Source organism: Oncorhynchus tshawytscha, unplaced genomic scaffold, assembly GCF_018296145.1.
Source record: "Oncorhynchus tshawytscha isolate Ot180627B unplaced genomic scaffold, Otsh_v2.0 Un_contig_4119_pilon_pilon, whole genome shotgun sequence".
Taxonomy (NCBI): domain Eukaryota; kingdom Metazoa; phylum Chordata; class Actinopteri; order Salmoniformes; family Salmonidae; genus Oncorhynchus; species Oncorhynchus tshawytscha.
Window position 1 is genome coordinate 40,001 of NW_024609516.1, and position 27,185 is coordinate 67,185.

Sequence of the window (27,185 nt, forward strand, 5' to 3'; positions counted from 1 at the left end):
CAAGTCCTTCAATGAGGATTACGTCATCAGACGTGTGAAGGACAGTGCCGGGGCATGGACCACCAAAAATGTCCCCGTTCCAACTGCGGTAAAGGACTTCAACAAGAGCATGGGAGGTGTGTACGTATCAGACGCGCTGACAGGCTACTACAATGTTCTCCATAAGACAATGAAATGGTACAGGACCTTCTTCTATCATTTCATTGACATTGCTGTGGTGAATGCATTCATCCTACACAAGGAAATGGCGAAGAGCTGTGGAAAGTCCTACCTCTCACAGAAAGCCTTCAGAGAGCAGCTCATCAAGGAGCTTGCTGGCTACAGCACCACTGCACCACGTTCTACCTACTCTACCTCTGCCCCTCCTGTCCCTTCTGCTCCTCCTGTCCCTTCTGCTCCTGCCACAAGTGTTCATCTGCCCAAATATATTTGTGCAGGCATGGATGTGCCTAAGGGCCAAAAGGGCTCAGCATGGAGGCGTTGCTGTGTTGTTTGCAAGATGAAGTCTCCCATCACATGCCCCGCATGCTCAGTGACCCTCTGCTTTACATCAGAAAGAGACTGCTATGGCATCTGGCATCAGCAGCAGAATATTGTGTAGAGCTTTGGCAAAGTGGGGTTATATCCTTCCTGTTTGGCCCAGTCTCATCGGATGGGGCCACAGTGTCTCCTGACCCCCCCTGTCTCAGCCTCCAGTATTTATGCTGCATTAGTTTGTGTCGGGGGGCTAGGGTCAGTATGTTATATCTGGAGTACTTCTCCTGTCTTATCCGGTGTCCTGTGTGAATTTAAGTATGCTCTCTCCAATTCTCTCGTTCTCTCTCTCGGAGGACCTGGGCCCTAGGACCATGCGTCAGGCCTACCTGGCATGATGACTCCTTGCTGTCCCCAGTCCACCCGGACATGCTGCTGCTTCAGTTTCAACTGTTCTGCCTGCGGCTATGGAACCCTAAACTGTTCATTTTTAGTCTTGAGGTGTGTAGCAAAAAGCCAAAAGAGATCAGACCCCTTCACCAGTAGCCGGTCCAGAGCCACATCCATGGGCTTTAAGACCAACTATTGACTGGGGAATGCGGGAAGAAACTGCCACAACAGCAAGTGACCAGCAGAGGGAGCCAAATACACAGGAACTATAAGTACTGGACATTAAACAAGAACCAACCTATAGGAAGACTGAGGAGGAGTGGTAGGAACAGATCTACCAAACCAACGCCCCAACGGAAGAAAACGTATGGGCATCAGTGCTGAAGGAACTAACATTGGACTAAGTTCTACTTAATCTTGAGCAACACTGCAAAGAAAAGTGGCAAGGACATAATGTAATGGCACACTGTTAAGATAGATTCTACTCCTGAACATCTTCCCCCAAACTGAGTGTCTAAAAGAGGTATAAAAGGAGGAGAGATCAGTGCCTAGACATGATCCTCAACCCATATGATTTGGACAACATAGAGAATCATCAGACCAGGTAAATTACATTTTACTATACTCTGTTTGTATTGACTACTTTGACATCAAGGCACGAGCAAAACTATTGACTGGTATATCTTAAAGAATTGTGTTGTATATTGGAAGCTCACACCACTTAAAAAGAGTAAGAGAACAAGGTTGTGTCAGAGAGAACTTCACCCCTCAACAGCGCGAGGCGTAGAGAACTTTTGGGAGCAACAACGTTCCATCTTTGGAGTGCCAGAGACAATTGCAGTTTGGCCAGATTGGAAAAAAGCCCAGAAATAAGTAAAGCCTCGTAGTAGCCAAGGGTCGACAAAAGGAAATCAATATCTAAACAGTAGGCAGTAAAAACCATAGGAAATTCAGACTAAATAAGAAGATTATAGTAGTATAAACAGCGGAGGCCAAAATATTACTACTCTTATAGAGACCAGTGGAAGGACCAAGGGAATAGAGCTTCAAGGTAAATATTACTACTCTTATAGAGACCAGCGGAAGGACCAAGGGAATAGAGCTTTAAGGTAAATATATGGGTGTTTGTTTTGTTTTAGAAGTGTTTTAAGCGAATTATATTTGCAATATTATTTGGCATAGTATAGCGCATTAAGGATTGATTGAGCATTATTGATGTATTAGGAAACTGTAGAACCATTGAATTGTAATAACGTGTACAATATTATTTGGCATAGTATAGCGCATTAAGGATTGATTGAGCATTATTGATGTATTAGGAAACTGTAGAACCATTGAATTGTAATAATGTGTATAAAGACAAAAAACAGAGTGACTTAATAAAAGCTTGAAACTTTGACAACTAGGCCAGATTAACGATCTGGAGAGCAAACGCCTTGACACTCTCACTGAACAGAAAGTGACCCTGGTTATAGGTTAAAGTGATTGCACTAAAGAATATTTCATTGTGTGGACAATAATATATCTTTGGAAAAGTCAATACATATAACAATACTAGTTTCCAAGTGACTACTAGCTGACGAGCATAATACCCAATAGAAGAAGTTATTAGGTATTGATATATACAGAGGTAAAAGAAACTTGAAGGTAAGGAAATATAGGAGGAATCCATAACACTCAGAATATTTAAATAGGAGTATATCTATCCAAGACCTCATACTAGACCGGAAAATAAGGGAGTGACAACGTGAACGAAGGAACAAACCCAACTCACGCGAAGGGCCATTACGAAGAAATAGAAGGGTTGGTAGGGCCGCACGGCTAGGCCCTTGTTACACCGCAGTAACTAAAATCCTAAAGTACTCTGCCCAGCCAGAAGACGGGGTAGAGGCATTTGCTGCAGGTATTAGGCAAAAGTCAGCACCGTGACAGGTGATGTCCTGTTGCACCCTCTACAACCACTGTGATCTCCACCCGGCACAGCCAGAAGAGGACTGGCCACCCCTCATAGCCTGGTTCCTCTCTAGGTTTCTTTCTTCCTAGGGAGGCCACCATTTTTACCTTGCTGTTTGGGGTTTTAGGGATATAAATACATTTGATTTCCTAGCCACCATGCTTCTATACCATGCATTGCTTGCTGTTTGGGGTTTTAGGCCGGGGCTATATAAATACATTTGATTTGATAGAGGACTGAGGTTTTTGCCTTCCTAGGAGTTTTTTAGCCACCATGCTTCTACCTTGCTGTTTGGGGTTTTAGTCCGGGGCTATAAATGATTTGATTTGATAAGGCTGAGGTTTTTGCCTTTGTGGGGTTTTTTTTACCTGTGCTGTTTGGGGGCTATATAAATAGATTTGATTTGATAGAGGACTGAGGTTTTTGCCTTCCTAGGGAGTTTTTCCTAGCCACCATGCTTCTACACCTGCTTGCTGTTTGGGGTTTTAGATCCTTTGGGGCTATATAAATACATGTGATTTGATAGAGGACTGAGGTTTTTGCCTTCCAAGGGAGTTTTTGATAAGATCCACCAAAAAAAATAACTGTTTTTTTTCCGGGGCTTGCTGTTTGGGGTTTTAAATTATAAATACATGATTTTTAGAGGACTGAGGGTCCAAATAGCCACCATTTTTATGATCTTTTTTTTTGAAAAAAGACCTTTTTGTTGGGGATGATTTTTTCCCCACATTGACTTTCATAGGTGTGGGGTATATAAATACCATTTGATGGAGACTTTTGTAAAGTAGCTCCCCAAAAGATGTGTGGGGATGATCACTTTGATGGAGACTGGTATATATAGACTGAAGGAGCTGAGATGTGTGGGGATGATCACTTTGATGGAGACTGGTATAGCAGGTGTGGGGATGATCACTTTGATGGAGACTGGTATAGCAGGTGTGGGGATGATCACTTTGGAGACTGGTATAGCAGGTGTGGGGATGATCACTTTGATGGAGACTGGTATAGCAGGTGTGGGGATGATCACTTTGGAGACTGGTATAGCAGGTGTGGGGATGATCACTTTGGAGACTGGTATAGCAGGTGTGGGGATGATCACTTTGATGGAGACTGGTATAGCAGGTGTGGGGATGATCACTTTGATGGAGACTGGTATAGCAGGTGTGGGGATGATCACTTTGATGGAGACTGGTATAGCAGGTGTGGGGATGATCACTTTGATGGAGACTGGTATAGCAGGTGTGGGGATAATCACTTTGGAGACTGGTATAGCAGGTGTGGGGATGATCACTTTGGAGACTGGTATAGCAGGTGTGGGGATGATCACTTTGATGGAGACTGGTATAGCAGGTGTGGGGATGATCACTTTGGAGACTGGTATAGCAGGTGTGGGGATGATCACTTTGATAGAGACTGGTATAGCAGAAGAGAATTGCAAAAGGAATAACGTGTTGGAAGTGTGGATGAGAACGTGATGCGACACCCTTGGAAGGCCCAAATAGGGTGAAAGAGACGGAGGTCAAAATCAGAGTATAAAAGTTTAACTTTCATCCGTCCCCTCACCCCGACCCGGGCTTGAACCGGGGTCCCTCTACACACATAGACAACTGACACCCACGAAGCATCGCTCCACAAAAGCCACGGCCCTTGCAGAGCAAGGGGAACAACTACTTCAAGGCCTCAGAGCGAGTGGCATCACCGTTTGAAACGCTATTAGCGCGCACCACCGCTAACTAGCTAGCCATTTCACATCCGTTACAAGAGCAGTCTGATTCAGTCAGGCCACCTGATGGCACTCTGATATCCTGTTTCCATGGACACATCTGAAATCAGGCCACCTGATGGCACTCTGATATCCTGTTTCCATGGACACATCTGAAATCAGGCCACCTGATGGCACTCTGATATCCTGTTTCCATGGACACATCTGAAATCAGGCCACCTGATGGCACTCTGATATCCTGTTTCCATGGACACATCTGAAATCAGGCCACCTGATGGCACTCTGATATCCTGTTTCCATGGACACATCTGAAATCAGGCCACCTGATGGCACTCTGATATCCTGTTTCCATGGACACATCTGAAATCAGGCCACCTGATGGCACTCTGATATCCTGTTTCCATGGACACATCTGAAATCAGGCCACCTGATGGCACTCTGATATCCTGTTTCCATGGACACATCTGAAATCAGGCCACCTGATGGCACTCTGATATCCTGTTTCCATGGACACATCTGAAATCAGGCCACCTGATGGCACTCTGATATCCTGTTTCCATGGACACATCTGAAATCAGGCCACCTGATGGCACTCTGATATCCTGTTTCCATGGACACATCTGAAATCAGGCCACCTGATGGCACTCTGATATCCTGTTTCCATGGACACATCTGAAATCAGGCTACCTGATGGCACTCTGATATCCTGTTTCCATGGACACATCTGAAATCAGGCCACCTGATGGCACTCTGATATCCTGTTTCCATGGACACATCTGAAATCAGGCTACCTGATGGCACTCTGATATCCTGTTTCCATGGACACATCTGAAATCAGGCTACCTGATGGCACTCTGATATCCTCTGATATCCGGGAATGAACCCGGGTCTGTGTTAACGTCTCTAGCACTGCGATGCCGATTAAGATGAGCAGTGTAAGGTGCTACCATGACCACTGCATCATCTACCTCTTGCCTATAGTCAGTTTAATATCCAATTATTACTGTGTGTGTAAATGTCCTCGTTGATTCCTGCAGCTGAACTATTCCCTGGAATTAAAATACTTAACATCTGAGGAGCTACATGGACTCTCACGCTGTCCCACCCTCTCAGGCCCCACATAGGATTTTGTGGTTTTCGAATAACTGAAGGTTTAGGAATATGTATATACATTCCCCTGTAGTGGAATTAGTTTTCTTGAGTGAATTGTTTCAACCCCGTCCAGTTGGTGGCGATAAAACACCTTTTGAGTTTGAGCCAATAAACCCAAAGAAGAAGAAGAAGTCAAATCAAATCAAATTTTATTTGTCACATACACATGGTTAGCAGATGTTAATGCGAGTGTAGCGAAATGCTTGTGCTTCTAGTTCCGACAATGCAGTAATAACCAACAAGTAATCTAACTAACAATTTCAAAACTACTGTCTTATACACAGTGTAAGGGGATAAAGAATATGTACATAAAGATATATGAATGAGGGATGGTACAGAGCAGCATAGGCAAGATACAGTAGATGGTATCGAGTGTAGTATATACATATGAGATGAGTATGTAAACAAAGTGGCATAGTTAAAGTGGCTAGTGATACATGTATTACATAAGGATGCAGTAGATGATATAGAGTACAGTATATACGTATGCATATGAGATGAATAATGTAGGGTATGTAACATTATATTAGGCAGCATTGTTTAAAGTGGCTAGTGATATATTTTACATCATTTCCCATCAGTTCCCATTATTAAAGTGGCTGGAGTTGAGTCAGTGTCAGTGTGTTGGCAGCAGCCACTCAATGTTAGTGGTGGCTGTTTAACAGTCTGATGGCCTTGAGATAGAAGCTGTTTTTCAGTCTCTCGGTCCCAGCTTTGATGCACCTGTACTGACCTCGCCTTCTGGATGATAGCGGGGTGAACAGGCAGTGGCTCGGGTGGTTGACAGCAACCTATCGGAGGTGTTCGGTGAGAGAAAGGCGGGTTGAGGTTGCCAGGGTTACAGTAGGACAGAAAGTGTTGTATGCCGATAGCAGTGAAGAGAGTGGTAGAGGAAGATGGGTACAGGGTGAGGGATCCCGAGAGGATCCCTGTGAATAGGCAGAGACCATGAGAGAGTGGTAGAGGAAGATGGGTACAGGGTGAGGGATCCCGAGAGGATCCCTGTGAATAGGCAGAGACCATGAGAGAGTGGTAGAGGAAGATGGGTACAGGGTGAGGGATCCCGAGAGGATCCCAGTGAATAGGCAGAGATCATGAGAGAGTGGTAGAGGAAGATGGGTACAGGGTGAGGGATCCCCAGAGGATCCCTGTGAATAGGCAGAGACCATGAGAGAGTGGTAGAGGAAGATGGGTACAGGGTGAGGGATCCCGAGAGGATCCCTGTGAATAGGCAGAGACCATGAGAGAGTGGTAGAGGAAGATGGGTACAGGGTGAGGGATCCCGAGAGGATCCCTGTGAATAGGCAGAGACCATGAGAGAGTGGTAGAGGAAGATGGGTACAGGGTGAGGGATCCCGAGAGGATCCCTGTGAATAGGCAGAGACCATGAGAGAGTGGTAGAGGAAGATGGGTACAGGGTGAGGGATCCTGAGAGGATCCCAGTGAATAGGCAGAGACCATGAGAGAGTGGTAGAGGAAGATGGGTACAGGGTGAGGGATCCCCAGAGGATTCCCGTGAATAGGCAGAGATCAAGGGGAGAGTGATGGGAAGAATATGTGCTTCAGTAAAGGTGGGCTTTTTTTTTAGCATTCATAGCCATGGTTGTCAACTGTACTACAGAAATGGATCGGAGGTCACAGGAGGTTGTTGGGGGCTGCGACAGAGAAGTACTCTGGATTGCGAGGATTTACTGCAGAACAGTTGTAGGTGGTGTTGAGTGGTCGTGTTCTGTCCTCCCAGACCGTTGGCCTGGAGTACGATTAAATAGGGTTAAATAGTGGAATGGGTTAATAGTTGTCAGGGAAACTTTCAATTTTACACCATTTGTGTTACCGAATCAAGAATTGAATGTTGGTTGTCCGTGAATGGCCTCACACACCAGTACAGCAGGTGGCGGTATTACGCACCTTAAACCCGGATGAGCGCCGCCAACCAAATCCTAGAGAAGAAGAAGAAGAAGAAGAAGAAGTCAACCACCTCGGTATCTTGCTAGGCAACAAAGCTGAAACATCGGTGCTCTTCAGACACTTTCGGTGATTATTAGCCACTGTGTTTTAAACTCATTTTTGTCGTCTAGTTAGTTACTACCCCTTTCGTTTAAATATTCCGTTGTTAGTCATCTAGCTAGCTGGTTAAGTTAGGACTAGTAATTAGACGAGTTGCTAATGCTAACTAGCTAGCAAGTTAGCATCCCCGACCATGAGCTCACTAAGCTACTCCACCCATGAGGAGGTCTGCTGGACGGAGAAAGAGGCTCTGGTGAAAGAGGAGGAGGAAGAGGTGGATGTTACTATACAAAAACAAGTAGAGGGTGAGGCTGTTACCGTGAAAGAAGAAGAGAAAGACGTTTCAGTGAAAGAAGAGGAAGACGAGTTCAGAGTGGGAGAGGAAGAGGATGTTACAGTAAAAGAAGAGGAGGATGTTACTGAAGAGATGGAGAATGCCGTTTTTGGAATGAAGAAGGATGAGGGGGAGGTGACTGCTACTGTGAAGGAAGAGGAGGAAGCTTTCAGTGTAAAAGAGGAGGAGGATGTTACTCTGAAGGAGGAGAATGCAGTTTTTGGAATGAAGGAGGATGAGGGGGAGGTGACTGTTTCAGCAAAAGAAGAGGAAGAAGCTTTCAGTGTAAAAGAGGAGGAGGATGTTACTCTGAAGGAGGAGAAAGAGGAGAATGCCGTTTTTGGAATGAAGGAGGAGGGGGAGATTACTGTCTCATTGGAGGAGGAGGAGGAGGAGGAGGAAGAAGAAGAAGAGACGACAGGAGATCTGATTAACGACGGTAAGTACTGTCTTAAAAATAGGGGCAAAAACTCTGCAGTTGTTGAACTATATGTGTGGTTAGGAATTATTAAAGCCAACAAAATGTTAATGGATGAAGTGCTCTATGGATAAAATGCTTCCCATTTCTTATATTTTTCCCAACATTTTTAATCATCACTGAATATCTCTTCCTGTTGTGCTTTGCTCATTCTCTACCCTCGACATCCCATGAGAGCATGCCAACCGAAAGGTTGCAAGTTCAAATCCCCCGAGCTGACAAGGTACAAATCTGTCGTTCTGCCCCTGAACAGGCAGTTAACCCACTGTTCCTAGGCCGTCATTGAAAATAAGAGTTTGTTCTTAACTGACTTGCCTGGTTAAATAAAGGTTAAATAAAGGTTAAATAAAAAGAGCCAAGTTATTATTTCGTATTTATTATAGTTATTATCAATGGTAGTATTATTAGGTCCTTGGTTGTTTAGTTGTAAGGCTGACTGATCTGGTTTAAAATGAAATATATATTTGACCTTTATTTAACTATTTTCAATGACGGCCTAGGAACAGTGGGTGAACTGCCTTGTTCAGGGGCAGAATGACAGATTTTTACCTTGTCAGCTCGGGGATTCGATCTTGCAACCTTTCGGTTACTAGTCCAACGCTCTAACCACTAGTCTACCTGCCCCCCGATTAAGGTTTGAGCTCTCTGTGGTTCCCATATCATACATTACAACCAACTCTGATTTCAAATGATGAAAAGGACAGAATCAAGACAAGGAATGATTCTTTTGAAAAAAGCGAGCCACATGAATGTAAGCAATAAGGCATGAGAACCCGTGCTTGACTTGGACTGAAATAGGTTCCGGCCCGTGCTTGACTTGGACTGAAATAGGTTCCGGCCCGTGCTTGACTTGGACTGAAATAGGTTCCGGCCCGTGCTTGACTTGGACTGAAATAGGTTCCGGCCCGTGCTTGACTTGGACTGAAATAGGTTCCGGCCCGTGCTTGACTTGGACTGAAATAGGTTCCGGCCCGTGCTTGACTTGGACTGAAATAGGTTCCGGCCCGTGTTGACTTGGACTGAAATAGGTTCCGGCCCGTGCTTGAGGTTCCGGCCCGTGCTTGACTTGGTGCCTGAAATAGGTTCCGGCCCGTGCTTGACTTGGACTGAAATAGGTTCCGGCCCGTGCTTGACTTGGACTGAAATAGGTTCCGGCCCGTGCTTGACTTGGACTGAAATAGGTTCCGGCCCGTGCTTGACTTGGACTGAAATAGGTTCCGGCCCGTGCTTGACTTGGACTGAAATAGGTTCCGGCCCGTGCTTGACTTGGACTGAAATAGGTTCCGGCCCGTGCTTGACTTGGACTGAAATAGGTTCCGGCCCGTGCTTGACTTGGACTGAAATAGGTTCCGGCCCCCGTGCGGCCCGTGACTTGGACTGAAATAGGTTCCAGTACTGTTTTATATTTAAGGTGCAGGAACAATACAATACTTTCAAACTAATATTTTTTTATACGAGGTGCAGGAACTCAAGCGACAGAACATTTTTAGGTGCCGGTACTCAGTTCTGGTGAGCTCCTGCCCAAATCAAGCAGTGAAGAGAAACCAGTGTGTTATTGTCGACAACACAGCAATGGGCCGTTCTTTAAACATGACGTGAAGCTGAGTTCTGGGAAACGTCTCTAAAGAGTCTGTTATTATTCACAATAACATGGGTTTGACTGCTTTATTTACTTCCTAAAATGGTTACATGTTAAAAAGTTGTTATTTTGTATGTTATTTTAATCTTTATTTAACTAGGCATGTCAGCTAAGGGCAAATTCTTATTTACAATTAGGGCCTACCCCAGCCAAACCCTAACCCAGATTGTGTAGCATCTATATACTGGGTGGTGGTGGTGGTGTGTAGCATCTATATACTGGGTGGTGGTGGTGGTGTGTAGCATCTATATACTGGGTGGTGGTGGTGGTGTGTAGCATCTATATACTGGGTGGTGGTGGTGGTGTGTAGCATCTATATACTGGGTGGTGGTGGTGGTGTGTAGCATCTATATACTGGGTGGTGGTGGTGGTGGTGTGTAGCATCTATCTACTGGGTGGTGGTGGTGGTGTGTAGCATCTATCTACTGGGTGGTGGTGGTGGTGTGTAGCATCTATCTACTGGGTGGTGGTGGTGGTGTGTTAGCATCTATCTACTGGGTGGTGGTGTGTAGCATCTATCTACTGGGTGGTGGTGGTGGTGTGTAGCATCTATCTACTGGGTGGTGGTGGTGGTGTGTAGCATCTATCTACCGGGTGGGGTGGTGGTGTGTAGCATCTATCTACCGGGTGGTGGGTGGTGGTGGTGTAGCATCTATCTACTGGGTGGTGGTGGTGGTGTGTAGCATCTATCTACCGGGTGGTGGTGGTGTGTAGCATCTATCTACCGGGTGGGGTGGTGGTGTGTAGCATCTATCTACCGGGTGGTGGTGGGGTACCGGGTGGTGGTGGTGTAGTACCGGGGGTGGTGGTGGTGTGTAGCATCTATCTACCGGGTGGTGGTGTGGTGGTGGTGGTGTGTAGCATCTATCTCGGGTGGTGGTGGTACCGGGTGGTGGTGTGTAGCATCTATCTACCGGGGGTGGTGGTGTGTAGCATCTATCTACCGGGTGGTGGTGGTGGTGGTGTGTAGCATCTATCTACTGGGTGTGGTGGTGGTGTGTAGCATCTATCTACCGGTGGTGGTGGGTGGTGGTGGTGTAGCATCTATCTACTGGGTGGTGGTGGTGTGTAGCATCTATCTACCGGGTGGTGGTGGTGGTGGTGGTGTGTAGCATCTATCTACCGGGTGGTGGTGGTAGCATCTATCTACCGGGTGGTGGTGTGTAGCATCTATCTACCGGGTGGTGGGGTGGTGGTGTGTAGCATCTATCTACCGGGTGGTGGGTGGTGGTGGTGGTGTGTAGCATCTATCTACCGGGTGGTGGTGTGTAGCATCTATCTACCGGGTGGTGGTGTGTAGCATCATCTACCGGGTGGTGGTGTGTAGCATCTATCTACCTGGGTGGTGGTGGTGTGTAGCATCTATCTACCGGGGGTGGTGGTGTGTAGCATCTATCTACCGGGGGTGGTGGTGGTGTGTAGCATCTATCTACCGGGTGGTGGTGTGTAGCATCTATCTACCGGGTGGTGGTGGTGGTGGTGTGTAGCATCTATCTACCGGGGGTGGTGGTGGTGTAGCATCTATCTACCGGGTGGTGGTGTGTAGCATCTATCTACGGGTGGTGGGTGGTGGTGGTGGTGTGTAGCATCTATCTACCGGGTGGGGTGGTGGTGGTGTGTACATCTATCTACCGGGTGGTGGTGGTGGTGGTGTGTAGCATCTATCTACCGGGTGGTGGTGGTGGTGGTGTAGCATCTATCTACCGGGTGGTGGTGGTGTGTAGCATCTATCTACTGGGTGGTGGTGGTGTGTAGCATCTATCTACGGGTGGTGGTGGTGTGTAGCATCTATCTACCGGGTGGTGGTGGTGTGTAGCATCTATCTACCGGGGGTGGTGGTGGTGTGTAGCATCTATCTACCGGGGGTGGTGGTGGTAGCATCTATGGTGGTGGTGTGTAGCATCTATCTACCGGGTGGTGGGGTGGTGGTGTGTAGCATCTATCTACCGGGTGGTGGTGGTGGTGGGTGTGTAGCATCTATCTACCGGGTGGTGGTGTGTAGCATCTATCTACTGGGTGGTGGTGTGTAGCATCTATCTACCGGGGGTGGTGGTGTGTAGCATCTATCTACCGGGTGGTGGTGGTGTGTAGCATCTATCTACTGGTGGTGGTGGTGGTGGTGGTGGTGTGTAGCATCTATCTACCGGGTGGTGGTGGTGGTGTGTAGCATCTATCTACCGGGTGGTGGGTACCGGGTGGTGGTGTGTAGCATCTATCTACCGGGTGGTGGTGGTGGTGGTGGTAGGTACCGGGTGGTGGTGGTGGTGTGTAGCATCTATCTACCGGGTGGTGGTGGTGTGTAGCATCTATCTACCGGGTGGTGGTGTGTAGCATCTATCTACCGGGTGGTGGTGGTGTGTAGCATCTATCTACCGGGTGGTGGTGGTGGTGTGTAGCATCTATCTACCGGGTGGTGGTGGTGGTGTGTAGCATCTATCTACCGGGGGTGGTGGGTGGTGGTGGTGGTGGTGTGTAGCATCTATCTACCGGGTGGTGGTGGTGGTGGTGGTGTGTAGCATCTATCTACCGGGTGGTGGTGGTGGTGGTGGTGGGTGGTGTAGCATCTATCTACCGGGTGGTGGTGGTGGTGTGTAGCATCTATCTACCGGGTGGTGGTGGTGGTGGTGTGTAGCATCTATCTACCGGGTGGTGGTGGTGGTGTGTAGCATCTATCTACCTGGGTGGGGTGGTGGTGGTGGTGTGTAGCATCTATCTACCGGGTGGTGGTGGTGGTGTGTAGCATCTATCTACCGGGTGGTGGTGGTGGTGGTGTGTAGCATCTATCTACCGGGTGGTGGTGGTGGTGTGTAGCATCTATCTACCGGGGTGGTGGTGGTGGTGTGTAGCATCTATCTACCGGGTGGTGGTGGTGTGTAGCATCTATCTACCGGGTGGTGGGTGGTGGTGTGTAGCATCTATCTACCGGGTGGTGGTGGTGTGTAGCATCTATCACGGGTGGTGGGTGGTGGTGGTGGTGTGTAGCATCTATCTACCTGGGTGGTGGTGGTGGTGGTGTGTAGCATCTATCTACCGGGTGGTGGTGGTGGTGGTGGTGGTGGTGTGTAGCATCTATCTACTGGTGGGGTGGTGGTGGTGGTGGTGTGTAGCATCTATCTACGGGGGTGGTGGTGGTGGTGTGTAGCATCTATCTACCGGGGTGGTGGTGGTGGTGTGTAGCATCTATCTACCGGGTGGTGGTGGTGGTGGTGTGTAGCATCTATCTACCGGGTGGTGGTGGGTGTGTAGCATCTATCTACCGGGTGGTGGTGGTGGTGGTGTGTAGCATCTATCTACCGGGTGGTGGTGGTGGTGGTGTGTGTGTAGCATCTATCTACCGGGTGGTGGTGGTGGTGTGTAGCATCTATCTACCGGGTGGTGGTGGTGGTGTGTAGCATCTATCTACCGGGTGGTGGTGGTGGTGGTGTGTAGCATCTATCTACCGGGTGGTGGTGGTGGTGGTGTGTAGCATCTATCTACCGGGTGGTGGTGGTGGTGTGGTGGTGGTGGTGTGTAGCATCTATCTACCGGGGGTGGTGGTGGTGGTGTGTAGCATCTATCTACCGGGTGGTGGTGGTGTGTAGCATCTATCTACCGGGTGGTGGTGGTGGTGGTGGTGGTGTGTAGCATCTATCTACCGGGTGGTGGTGGGTGGTGTGGTGGTGGTGGTGGTGGTGTGTAGCATCTATCTACCGGGTGGTGGTGGTGGTGTGTAGCATCTATCTACCGGGTGGTGGTGGTGGTGGTGTGTAGCATCTATCTACCGGGTGGTGGTGGTGGTGGTGTGTAGCATCTATCTACGGGTGGTGGTGGTGGTGGTGGTGTGTAGCATCTATCTACCGGGTGGTGGTGGTGGGTGGTGGTGGTGGTGTGTAGCATCTATCTACCGGGTGGTGGTGGTGTGTAGCATCTATCTACCGGGTGGTGGTGGTGGTGGTGTGTAGCATCTATCTACTGGGTGGTGGGTGGTGGTGGTGGTGTGTAGCATCTATCTACGGGTGGTGGTGGTGGTGTGTAGCATCTATCTACCGGGTGGTGGTGGTGGTGGTGTGTAGCATCTATCTACCGGGTGGTGGTGGTGGTGGTGTGTAGCATCTATCTACGGGTGGTGGTGGTGGTGGTGGTGTAGCATCTATCTACCGGGTGGTGGTGGTGGTGGTGTGTAGCATCTATCTACTGGGTGGTGGTGGTGGTGGTGGTGTGTAGCATCTATCTACCGGGTGGTGGGTGGGTGGTGGTGTGTAGCATCTATCTACCGGGTGGTGGTGGTGGTGTGTAGCATCTATCTACGGGTGGTGGTGGGTGGTGGTGGTGTGTAGCATCTATCTACGGGTGGTGGTGGTGGTGGTGTGTAGCATCTATCTACCGGGTGGTGGTGGTGTGTAGCATCTATCTACGGGTGGTGGTGGGGTGGTGGTGGTGGTGGTGTGTAGCATCTATCTACCGGGTGGTGGTGGTGGTGGTGTGTAGCATCTATCTACGGGTGGTGGTGGTGGTGGTGGTGGTGGTGTGTAGCATCTATCTACCGGGTGGTGGTGGTGGTGGTGTGTAGCATCTATCTACCGGGTGGTGGTGGTGGTAGCATCCATCACCGGGTGGTGGTGTGTAGCATCTATCTACCGGGTGGTGGTGGTGGTGTGTAGCATCTATCTACCGGGTGGTGGTGGTGTGGTGGTGGTGGTGTGTAGCATCTATCTACCTGGGTGGTGGGGTGGTGGTGGTGGTGTGTAGCATCTATCTACCGGTGGTGGTGGTGGTGTGTAGCATCTATCTACCGGGTGGTGGTGGTGGTGGTGTGTAGCATCTATCTACCGGGGGTGGTGGTGGTGGTGTGTAGCATCTATCTACCGGGTGGTGGGGGTGGTGGTGGTGGTGGTGTGTAGCATCTATCTACCGGGTGGTGGTGGTGGTGGTGTGTAGCATCTATCTACGGGTGGTGGTGGTGTGTAGCATCTATCTACCGGGTGGTGGTGGTGGTGGTGTGTAGCATCTATCTACCGGGTGGTGGTGGTGGTGTGTAGCATCTATCTACCGGGTGGGGTGGTGGTGGGGTGGTGGTGTGTAGCATCTATCTACCGGGTGGGTGGTGGTGGTGGTGGTGTGTAGCATCTATCTACCGGGGGTGGTGGTGGTGGTGGTGGTGGTAGCATCTATCTACCGGGTGGTGGTGGTGGTGTGTAGCATCTATCTACCTGGTGGTGGTGGTGGTGTGTAGCATCTATCTACCGGGTGGTGGTGGTGGTGTGTAGCATCTATCTACCGGGGTGGTGGTGGTGGTGGTGGTGTGTAGCATCTACCGGGTGGTGGTGGTGGTGGTGGTGGTGGTGGTGTGTAGCATCTATCTACCGGGTGGTGGTGGTGGTGGTGTGTAGCATCTATGGTGGTGGTGGTGGTGTGTAGTGGTCTAGCATACCGGGTGGTGGTGGTGGTGTGTAGCATCTATCTACCGGGTGGTGGTGGTGGTGGTGTGTAGCATCTATCTACCGGGTGGTGGTGGTGGTGGTGGTGTGTAGCATCTATCTACGGGGGTGGTGGTGGTGGTGGTGTGTAGCATCTATCTACCGGGTGGTGGTGGTGGTGTGTAGCATCTATCTACCGGGTGGTGGTGGTGGTGTAGCATCTATCTACCGGGGTGGTGGTGGTGGTGGTGGTGGTGTGTAGCATCTATCTACCGGGGGTGGTGGTGGTGGTGTGTAGCATCTATCTACCGGGTGGTGGTGGTGGTGTGTAGCATCTATCTACCGGGTGGTGGTGGTGGTGTGTAGCATCTATCGGGTGGTGGTGGTGGTGGTGGTGGTGTGTAGCATCCATCTACCGGGGTGGTGGTGGTGGTGTGTAGCATCTATCTACCGGGTGGGGTGGTGGTGGTGGTGTGTAGCATCTATCTACCGGGTGGTGGTGGTGGTGTGTAGCATCTATCTACCGGGTGGTGGTGGTGGTGTGTAGCATCTATCTACCGGGTGGTGGGGTGGTGGTGGTGGTGTGTAGCATCTATCTACCGGGTGGTGGTGGTGGTGGTGTGTAGCATCTATCTACCGGGGGTGGTGGTGGTGGTGTGTAGCATCTATCTACCGGGTGGTGGTGGTGGGTGTGTAGCATCTATCTACCGGGTGGTGGTGGTGGTGGTGTGTAGCATCTATCTACGGGTGGTGGTGGGGTGGTGGTGGTGGTGGTGTGTAGCATCTATCTACCGGGTGGTGGTGGGTGGTGGTGTGTAGCATCTATCTACCGGGTGGTGGTGGTGGTGTGTAGCATCTATCTAGCCGTGGTGGTGGTGGTGGTGTGTAGCATCTATCTACCGGGTGGTGGTGGTGGTGGTGGTGGTGGTGTGTAGCATCTATCTACGGGTGGTGGTGGTGGTGTGGTGGTGGTGGTGGTGTGTAGCATCTATCTACCGGGTGGTGGTGGTGGTGGTGGTGTGTAGCATCCATGGTGGTGGTGGTGTGTAGCATCTATCTACCGGGTGGTGGTGGTGGTGGTGTGTAGCATCTATCTACCGGGTGGTGGTGGTGGTGTGTAGCATCTATCTACCGGGTGGTGGTGGTGGTGTGTAGCATCTATCTACCGGGTGGTGGTGGTGGTGGTGTGTAGCATCTATCTACGGGTGGTGGTGGTGGTGGTGGTGTGTAGCATCTATCTACCGGGTGGTGGTGGTGGTGTGTAGCATCTATCTACCGGGTGGTGGTGGTGGGTGTGTAGCATCTATCCACCGGGTGGTGGTGGTGGTGGTGTGTAGCATCTATCTACCGGGTGGTGGTGGTGGTGTGTAGCATCTATCTACCGGGTGGTGGTGGTGGTGGTGTGTAGCATCTATCTACCGGGTGGTGGTGGTGGTGGTGGTGGTGTAGCATCTATCTACGGGTGGTGGTGGTGGTGGTGTAGCATCTATCTACGGGTGGTGGTGGGGTGGTGGTGGTGGTGTGTAGCATCTATCTACGGGGGTGGTGGTGGTGGTGGTGGTGGTGGTGGTGTGTAGCATCTATCTACCGGGTGGTGGTGGTGGTGTGTAGCATCTATCTACGGGTGGTGGTGGTGGTGGTGGTGTGTAGCATCTATCTACCGGGTGGTGGTGGTACCGGGTGGGTGGTGTGTAGCATCTATCTACCGGGTGGTGGTGGTGGTGGTGTGTAGCATCTATCTGGTGGTGGTGGTGGTGGTGTGTAGCATCTATCTACCGGGTGGTGGTGGTGGTGTGTAGCATCTATCTACCGGGTGGTGGTGGTGGTGTGTAGCATCTATCTACCGGTGGTGGTGGTGGTGGTGGTGTGTAGCATCTATCTACCGGGTGGTGGTGGTGGTGTGTAGCATCTATCTACGTGGGGGGTGGTGGTGGTGGTGGTAGCATGTAGCATCTATACCGGGTGGGGTGGTGGTGGTGGTGGTGTGTAGCATCTATCTACCGGGTGGTGGTGGTGGTGTGTAGCATCTATCTACCGGGTGGTGGTGGTGGTGTGTAGCATCTATCTACCGGGGGTGGTGGTGGTGGTGTGTAGCATCTATCTACCGGGTGGTGGTGGTGGTGGTGGTGGTGGTGGTAGCATCTATCTAGCATCCGGGTGGTGGTGGTGGTGGTGGTGTGTAGCATCTATCTACCGGGTGGTGGTGGTGGTGTGTAGCATCTATCTGGTGGTGGGTGGTGTGTAGCATCTATCTACCGGGTGGTGGTGGTGGTGTGTAGCATCTATCTACCCGGGGGTGGTGGTGGTGGTGTGTAGCATCTATCTACCGGGTGGTGGTGGTGGTGTGTAGCATCTATCTACCGGGGGTGGTGGTGGTGGTGGTGTGTAGCATCTATCTACCGGGGGTGGTGGTGGTGGTGTGTAGCATCTATCTACCGGGTGGTGGTGGTGGTGTGTAGCATCTATCTACCGGGTGGTGGTGGTGGTGGTGGTGGGTGGTGGTGTGTAGCATCCATCCACGGGGGTGGTGGTGGTGGTGTGTAGCATCTATCTCACGGGTGGTGGTGGTGGTGGTGGTGGTGTGTAGCATCTATCCACCGGGTGGTGGTGGTGGTGGTGTGTAGCATCTATCCACGGGTGGTGGTGGTGGTGGTGGTGGTGTGTAGCATCTATCCACGGGTGGTGGTGGTGGTGGTGGTGGTGGTGTGTAGCATCTATCTACGGGTGGTGGTGGTGGTGGTGGTGGTGTGTAGCATCCATCCACCGGGTGGTGGTGGTGGTGGTGTGTAGCATCATCTACCGGGGGTGGTGGTGGTGGTGTGTAGCATCTATCCACCGGGTGGTGGTGGTGGTGGTGTGTAGCATCTATCTACGGGTGGTGGTGGTGGTGGTGGTGTGTAGCATCTATCTACCGGGTGGTGGTGGTGGTGTGTAGCATCCATGGTGGTGGTGTGTAGCATCTATCCACCGGGTGGTGGTGGTGGTGTGTAGCATCTATCTACGGGTGGTGGTGGTGGTGGTGGTGGTGGGTGTAGCATCTATCACCGGGTGGTGGTGGTGGTGTGTAGCATCTATCTACCGGGGGTGGTGGTGGTGGTGTGTAGCATCTATCCACCGGGTGGTGGTGGTGGTGTGTAGCATCCATCCACCGGGTGGTGGTGGTGGTGTGTAGCATCTATCCACCGGGGGTGGTGGTGGTGGTGTGTAGCATCTATCCACCGGGTGGTGGTGGTGTGTAGTGTAGCATCTATCACCGGGGGTGGTGGTGGTGGTGTGTAGCATCTATCCACCGGGTGGTGGTGGTGGTGGTGTGTAGCATCCATCTACCGGGTGGGGTGGTGGTGGTGGTGGTGTGTAGCATCCATCCACCGGGGGTGGTGGTGGTGGTGGTGTGTAGCATCTATCACCGGGGGTGGTGGTGGTGGTGGTGGTGTAGCATCTATCCACGGGTGGTGGTGGTGGTGGTGGTGGTGTGTAGCATCTATCACCGGGTGGTGGTGGTGGTGTGTAGCATCTATCTACCGGGGGTGGTGGTGGTGGTGTGTAGCATCTATCTGGTGGTGGTGGTGGTGTGTAGCATCCATCTACCGGGGGTGGTGGTGGTGGTGTGTAGCATCCATCCACCGGGTGGGTGGTGGTGGTGTGTAGCATCCATCTACCGGGTGGTGGTGGTGGTGGTGTAGCATCTATCCACCGGGTGGTGGTGGTGGTGGTGTGTAGCATCCATCACCGGGTGGTGGTGGTGGTGGTGTGTAGCATCTATCCACCGGGGTGGTGGTGGTGGTGTGTAGCATCTATCCACCGGGTGGTGGTGGTGGTGTGTAGCATCTATCCACCGGGGGTGGTGGTGGTGGTGTGTAGCATCTATCCACCGGGTGGGTGGTGGTGGTGGTGTGGTACCGGGTGGTGGTGGTGTGTAGCATCTATCACCGGGTGGTGGTGGTGGTGGTGTGTAGCATCCATCTACCGGGTGGTGGTGGTGGTGGTGGTGGTGTGTAGCATCCATCCACGGGGGTGGTGGTGGTGGTGGTGTGTAGCATCTATCTACGGGTGGTGGTGGTGGTGGGTGGTGGTGGTGGTGGTGTGTAGCATCTATCCACCGGGTGGTGGTGGTGGTGGTGTGTGTAGCATCTATCACCGGGTGGTGGTGGTGGTGTGTAGCATCATCTACCGGGTGGTGGTGGTGGTGGTGTGTAGCATCTATCCACCGGGTGGTGGTGGTGGTGTGTAGCATCTATCTACCGGGTGGTGGTGGTGGTGGTGTGTAGCATCTATCCACCGGGTGGTGGTGGTGGTGTGTAGCATCTATCTACCGGGTGGTGGTGGTGGTGTGTAGCATCTATCTACGGGTGGTGGTGGTGGTGGTGTGTAGCATCTATCATCCACCGGGTGGTGGTGGTGGTGTGTAGCATCTATCTACGGGGGTGGTGGTGGTGGTGTGTAGCATCTATCTACCGGGTGGGTGGTGGTGGTGGTGTGTAGCATCTATCTACGGGTGGTGGTGGTGGTGTGTAGCATCTATCTACCGGGTGGTGGTGGTGGTGGTGTGTAGCATCATACGGGTGGGGTGGTGGTGGTGGTGGTGGTGTGTAGCATCCATCCACCGGGTGGTGGTGGTGGTGTGTAGCATCTATCACCGGGTGGTGGTGGTGGTGGTGGTGGTGTGTAGCATCTATCTACCGGGTGGTGGGTGGTGGTGGTGTGTAGCATCTATCACCGGGTGGTGGTGGTGGTGGTGTGTAGCATCTATCTACCGGGGGTGGTGGTGGTGGTGTGTAGCATCTATCTACCGGGTGGTGGTGGTGGTGGTGTAGCATCTATCTACGGGGTGGTGGTGGTGGTGTGTAGCATCATCTACCGGGGGTGGTGGTGGTGTGTAGCATCTATCTACCGGGGGTGGTGGTGGTGGGTGGTGTGTAGCATCTATCTACCGGGTGGTGGTGGTGGTGTGTAGCATCTATCCACCGGGTGGTGGGGTGGTGGTGGTGGTGGTGTGTAGCATCTATCCACCGGGTGGGGTGGGTGGTGGTGGTGGTGTGTAGCATCTATCTACCGGGTGGTGGTGGTGGTGGTGGTGTGTAGCATCTATCCACCGGGTGGTGGTGGTGGTGGTGTGTAGCATCTATCTACCGGGTGGTGGTGGTGGTGTGTAGCATCTATCTACCGGGTGGTGGTGGTGGTGGTGGTGGTGGTGTGTAGCATCTATCTACGGGTGGTGGTGGTGGGTGGTGGTGGTGGTGGTGTGTAGCATCATATCGGGGTGGTGGTGGTGGTGGTGGTGGTGGTGGGTGTGTAGCATCTATCTACCGGGGGTGGTGGTGGTGGTGTGTAGCATCTATCTACGGGTGGGGTGGTGGTGGTGGTGTGTAGCATCTATCTACCGGGTGGTGGTGGTGGTGTGTAGCATCTATCTACCGGGTGGTGGTGGTGGTGGTGTGTAGCATCTATCTACCGGGTGGTGGTGGTGGTGGTGGTGTGTAGCATCTATCTACCGGGTGGTGGTGGTGGTGGTGTGTAGCATCTATCTACCGGGTGGTGGTGGTGTGTAGCATCTATCTACCGGGTGGTGGTGGTGGTGGTGTGTAGCATCTATCTACGGGTGGTGGTGGTGGTGGTGTGTAGCATCTATCTACCGGGTGGTGGTGGTGGTGGTGTGTAGCATCTATCACCGGGTGGTGGTGGTGGTGGTGTGTAGCATCTATCTACCGGGTGGTGGTGGTGGTAGCATCTATCTACCGGGTGGTGGTGGTGGTGGTGGTGGTGGTGGTGGTGTGTAGCATCTATCGGGTGGGGTGGTGGTGGTGTGTAGCATCTATCTACCGGGTGGTGGTGGGTGGTGGTGGTGGTGTGTAGCATCCATCTACCGGGGTGGTGGTGGTGGTGTGTAGCATCTATCTACGGGGGTGGTGGTGGTGGGTGGCATCTATCTACCTGGGTGGTGGTGGTGGTGGGTGTAGCATAGCATCTATCTACCGGGTGGGTGGTGGTGGTGTGTAGCATCTATCTACCGGGTGGTGGTGGTGGTGGTGGTGTGTAGCATCTATCTACTGGGTGGTGGTGGTGGTGGTGTGTAGCATCTATCTACCGGGTGGTGGTGGTGGTGGTGTGTGTAGCATCATATCTACCGGGGGTGGTGGTGGTGGTGTGTAGCATCTATCTACCGGGTGGTGGTGGTGGTGGTGTGTAGCATCTATCTACCGGGTGGTGGTGGTGGTGGTGTGTAGCATCTATCTACCGGGTGGTGGTGGTGGTGTGTAGCATCTATCTACCGGGGGTGGTGGTGGTGGTGTGTAGCATCTATCACCGGGTGGTGGTGGTGGTGGTGTGTAGCATCTATTCACGGGGGTGGTGGTGGTGGTGGTGTGTAGCATCTATCTACCGGGTGGTGGTGGTGGTGGTGGTGTGTAGCATCTATCACGGGTGGTGGGGTGGTGGTGGTGGTGGTGTGTAGCATCTATCACCGGGTGGTGGTGGTGGTGGTGTGTAGCATCTATCTACGGGTGGTGGTGGTGGTGGTGGTGGTGTGTAGCATCTATCTCACCGGGGGTGGTGGTGGTGGTGGTGGTGGTGTGTAGCATCTATCTACCGGGTGGGGTGGTGGTGGTGGTGTGTAGCATCTATCTACCGGGTGGTGGTGGTGGTGGTGTGTAGCATCTATCTACCGGGTGGTGGTGGTGGTGTGTAGCATCTATCACTGGGGGTCTAGCATCTATCTACCGGGTGGTGGTGGTGGTGGTGTGTAGCATCTATCTACCGGGTGGTGGTGGTGGTGGTGTGTAGCATCTATCTACCTGGTGGTGGTGGTGGTGGTGGTGTGCATCATCTACCGGGTGGTGGTGGTGGTGGCATCTATCACGGGTGGTGGTGTAGCATCTATCTACCGGGTGGTGGTGGTGGTGGTGTGTAGCATCCATCTACGGGTGGGTGGTGGTGGTGGTGGTGGTGTAGCATCTATCTACCGGGTGGTGGTGGTGGTGTGTAGCATCTATCTACCGGGTGGTGGTGGTGGTGGTCTACCGGGTGGTGGTGTGTAGCATCTATCTACCGGGGTGGTGGTGGTGGTGGTGGTGTGTGGTGGTGGTGGTGTGTAGCATCTATCTACCGGGTGGTGGTGGTGGTGGTGGTGGTGGGTGTGTAGCATCTATCTACCGGGTGGTGGTGGTGGTGGTGTGTAGCATCTATCTACCGGGGGTGGTGGTGGTGGTGTGTAGCATCTATCTACCGGGTGGTGGTGGTGGTGGTGTGTAGCATCTATCTACCGGGGGTGGGTGGTGGTGGTGTGTAGCATCTATCTACCGGGTGGTGGTGGTGGTGTGTAGCATCTATCTACCGGGTGGTGGTGGTGGTGGTGTGTAGCATCTATCTACCGGGTGGTGGTGGTGGTGTGTAGCATCTATCACCGGGTGGTGGTGGTGGTGGTGGTGTGTAGCATCTATCGGGTGGGGTGGTGGTGGTGGTGGTGGGTGGTGGTGTAGCATCTATCTACCGGGTGGTGGTGGGTGGTGTGTAGCATCTATCTACCGGGTGGTGGTGGTGGTGGTGTGTAGCATCTATCTACCGGGGGTGGTGGTGGTGGTGGTGTGTAGCATCTATCTACGGGTGGTGGGTGGTGGTGTGTGGTGGTGGTGGTGTGTAGCATCTATCTACGGGTGGTGGGTGGTGGTGTGTAGCATCTATCTACCGGGTGGTGGTGGTGGTGTGTAGCATCTATCCGGGTGGTGGTGGTGGTGGTGGTGGTGGTGGTGTGTAGCATCTATCTACCGGGTGGTGGTGGTGGTGGTGTGTAGCATCTATCTACCGGGTGGTGGTGGTGGTGTGTAGCATCTATCTACCGGGTGGTGGTGGTGGTGGTGTGTAGCATCTATCTACCGGGGGTGGTGGTGGTGGTGTAGCATCTATCTACCGGGTGGTGGTGGTGGTGTGTAGCATCTATCTACCGGGTGGTGGTGGTGGTGGTGTGTAGCATCTATCTACCGGGTGGTGGTGGTGGTGTGTAGCATCTATCTACCGGGGGTGGTGGTGGTGTGTAGCATCTATCTACGGGTGGGGTGGTGGTGGTGGGTGTAGTGGTGGTGGTGGTGGTGTGTAGCATCTATCTACTGGGTGGTGGTGGTGGTGGTGTGTAGCATCTATCTACCGGGTGGTGGTGGTGGTGTGTAGCATCTGGTGGGTGGTGGTGGTGGTGTGTAGCATCTATCTACTGGGTGGGTGGTGGTGTAGCATCTATCTACCGGGTGGTGGTGGTGGTGGTGGTGGTGGTGTGTAGCATCTATCTACTGGGTGGTGGTGGGTGGTGGTGGTGTGTAGCATCTATCTACTGGTGGTGGTGGTGGTGGTGTGTAGCATCTATCTACCGGGGGTGGTGGTGGTGGTGTGTAGCATCTATCTACCGGGTGGTGGTGGTGGTGGTGTGTAGCATCTATCTACCGGGTGGTGGTGGTGGTGTGTAGCATCTATCTACCGGGGTGGTGGTGGTGGTGTGTAGCATCTATCTACCGGGTGGTGGTGGTGGTGGTGTGTAGCATCTATCTACCGGGTGGTGGTGGTGGTGTGTAGCATCTATCTACCGGGTGGTGGTGGTGGTGTGTAGCATCTATCTACTGGGGTGGTGGGTGTAGCATCTATCTACCTGGTGGTGGTGGTGGTGGTGTGTAGCATCTATCTACCGGGTGGTGGTGGTGGTGTGTAGCATCTATCTACTGGGTGGTGGTGGTGGTGTGTAGCATCTATCTACGGGTGGTGGTGGTGGTGTGTAGCATCTATCTACTGGGTGGTGGTGGTGGTGGTGTGTAGCATCTATCTGGGGGTGGTGGTGGTGGTGGTGTGTAGCATCTATCTACCGGGTGGTGGTGGTGGTGTGTAGCATCTATCTACTGGGTGGTGGTGGTGGTGTGTAGCATCTATCTACTGGGGGTGGTGGTGGTGGTGGTGTGTAGCATCTATCTACCGGGTGGTGGGGGTGGTGGTGGTGGTGTGTAGCATCTATCTACCGGGTGGTGGTGGTGGTGTGTAGCATCTATCTACCGGGTGGTGGTGGTGTGGCATAGCATCTATCTACCGGGTGGTGGGTGGTGGTGTGTAGCATCTATCTACGGGTGGTGGTGGTGGTGTGTAGCATCTATCTACTGGGTGGGGTGGTGGTGGTGGTGTGTAGCATCTATCTACCGGGTGGTGGTGGTGGTGTGTAGCATCTATCTACCGGGTGGTGGTGGTGGTGGTGGTGGTGGTGGTGTGTAGCATCTATCTACTGGGTGGTGGTGGTGGTGGTGTGTAGCATCTATCTACCGGGTGGTGGTGGTGGTGTGTAGCATCTATCTACCTGGGTGGTGGTGGTGGTGGTGTGTAGCATCCTATCTACTGGGTGGTGGTGGTGGTGGTGGTGGTGGTGTGTAGCATCTATCTACGGGTGGTGGTGGTGGTGGTGTGTAGCATCTATCTACCTGGGTGGTGGTGGTGGTGTGTAGCATCTATCTACTGGTGGTGGGGTGGTGGTGGTGGTGTGTAGCATCTATCTACTGGGGGTGGTGGTGGTGGTGTGTAGCATCTATCTACCGGGTGGTGGTGGTGGTGGTGTGTAGCATCTATCTACCGGGTGGTGGTGGGTGGTGGTGGTGTGTAGCATCTATCTACGGGGGTGGTGGTGGTGGTGGTGGTGGTGTGTAGCATCTATCTACCGGGTGGTGGTGGTGGTGTGTAGCATCTATCTACCGGGTGGTGGTGGTGGTGTGTAGCATCTATCTACGGGGGTGGTGGTGGTGGTGTGTAGCATCTATCTACGGGTGGTGGTGGTGGTGTGTAGCATCTATCTACCGGGTGGTGGTGGTGGTGTGTAGCATCTATCTACGGGTGGTGGTGGTGGTGTGTAGCATCTATCTACTGGGTGGTGGTGGTGGTGTGTAGCATCTATCTACTGGTGGTGGTGGTGGTGTGTAGCATCTATCTACTGGGTGGTGGTGGTGGCATCCATACTGGGTGGTGGTGTGTAGCATCTATCTACTGGGTGGTGGGTGGCATCTATCTACTGGGTGGTGGTGGTGTAGCATCTCCACTACTGGGTGGTGGTGGTGGTGTGTAGCATCTACTGGGTGGTGGTGGTGGTGTGTAGCATCTATCTACTGGTGGTGGTGGTGGTGGGTGGTGGTGTGTAGCATCTATCTACTGGGTGGTGGTGGTGTAGCATCTAGCATCTATCTACCGGGTGGTGGTGGTGGTGGGTGGTGGTGGTAGCAGCATCTATCTACTGGGTGGTGGTGGTGTGTAGCATCTATCTACTGGGGGTGGTGGTGGTGTGTAGCATCTATATACTGGGTGGTGGTGGTGGTGTGTAGCATCTATCTACTGGGTGGTGGTGGTGGTGTGTAGCATCTATCTACTGGGTGGTGGTGGTGGTGTGTAGCATCTATCTACTGGGTGGTGGTGGTGGTGGTGTGTAGCATCTATCTACCGGGTGGTGGTGGTGGTGTGTAGCATCTATCTACTGGGTGGTGGTGGTGGTGGTGGTGTAGCATCTATCTACTGGGTGGTGGTGGTGTGCATCATATATACTGGGGGTGGTGGTGGTGGTACTGGGTGGTGGTGGTGTAGCATCTATCTACTGGGTGGTGGTGGTGGGTGTGTAGCATCTATCTACTGGGTGGTGGTGGTGTGTAGCATCTATCTACTGGGTGGTGGTGGTGTGTAGCATCTATCTACTGGGTGGTGGTGGTGGTGTAGCATCTATCTACTGGGTGGTGGTGGTGTGTAGCATCTATCTACGGGTGGTGGTGGTGGGTGTGGTGGTGGTGGTGGTGTGTAGCATCTATCTACTGTGGTGGTGGTGGTGTGTAGCATCTATCTACTGGGTGGTGGTGTGTAGCATCTATCTACTGGGTGGTGGTGGTGTGTAGCATCTATCTACTGGGTGGTGGTGGTGGTAGCATCAGCATCTACTGGGTGGTGGTGGTGGTGTGTAGCATCTATCTACTGGGTGGTGGTGGTGGTGGTGTGTAGCATCTATCTACTGGGTGTGTGGTGGTGGTGTGTAGCATCTATCTACTGGGTGGTGGTGGTGTGTAGCATCTATCTACTGGGTGGTGGTGGGTGTGTAGCATCTATCTACTGGGTGGTGGTGGTGTGTAGCATCTATCTACTGGGGGTGGTGGTGGTGTGTAGCATCTATCTACTGGGTGGTGGTGGTGGTGTGTAGCATCTATCTACTGGGTGGTGGGTGGTGGTGGTGGTGTAGCATCTATCTACTGGGTGGTGGTGGTGTGTAGCATCTATCTACTGGGTGGTGGTGGTGTGTAGCATCTATCTACTGGGGGTGGTGGTGTGTAGCATCTATCTACTGGGGGTGGTGGTGGTGTGTAGCATCTATCTACTGGGTGGTGGTGGGTGTGGTGGTGGTGGTGGTGTGTAGCATCTATCTACGGGGGTGGTGGTGGTGTGTAGCATCTATCTACTGGGTGGTGGTGGGTGTGTAGCATCTATCTACTGGGTGGTGGTGGGTGTGTAGCATCTATCTACTGGGTGGTGGTGGTGGTGTGTAGCATCTATCTATACTGGGGGTGGTGGTGGTGTGTAGCATCTATCTACTGGTGGTGGTGGTGGCATCTATCTACTGGGTGGTGGGGTGTGTAGCATCTATCTACTGGGGGTG

The 27,185-nt window shown here is 52.4% G+C and overlaps 2 protein-coding genes across 3 annotated transcripts in view; both read left to right on the forward strand.

Moving 5' to 3' along the window:
* The window catches only part of LOC121845002 (piggyBac transposable element-derived protein 4-like), an 8,207-nt gene extending 7,558 nt beyond the window's left edge, over positions 1-649 (forward strand). Inside the window, exon 5 of the mRNA XM_042315659.1 lies at positions 1-649. This exon is cut by the window's left edge and continues 1,143 nt beyond it. Within this exon, the coding sequence (XP_042171593.1) occupies positions 1-601 (601 nt within the window). The 3' untranslated portion in view covers positions 602-649.
* Positions 650-7,574: 6,925 nt separating this feature from the next.
* The window catches only part of LOC112229209 (zinc finger protein 771), a 42,529-nt gene continuing 22,918 nt past the window's right edge, over positions 7,575-27,185 (forward strand). The window contains exon 1 of one of the 2 annotated variants that reach the window (XM_042315661.1): positions 7,575-8,473. In XM_042315661.1, coding sequence (XP_042171595.1) covers positions 7,894-8,473 — 580 coding nt within the window. In that variant the 5' untranslated portion in view covers positions 7,575-7,893. The remainder of the gene's footprint in view (positions 8,474-27,185) is intronic. The other variant, XM_042315663.1, reaches the window with a different exon arrangement.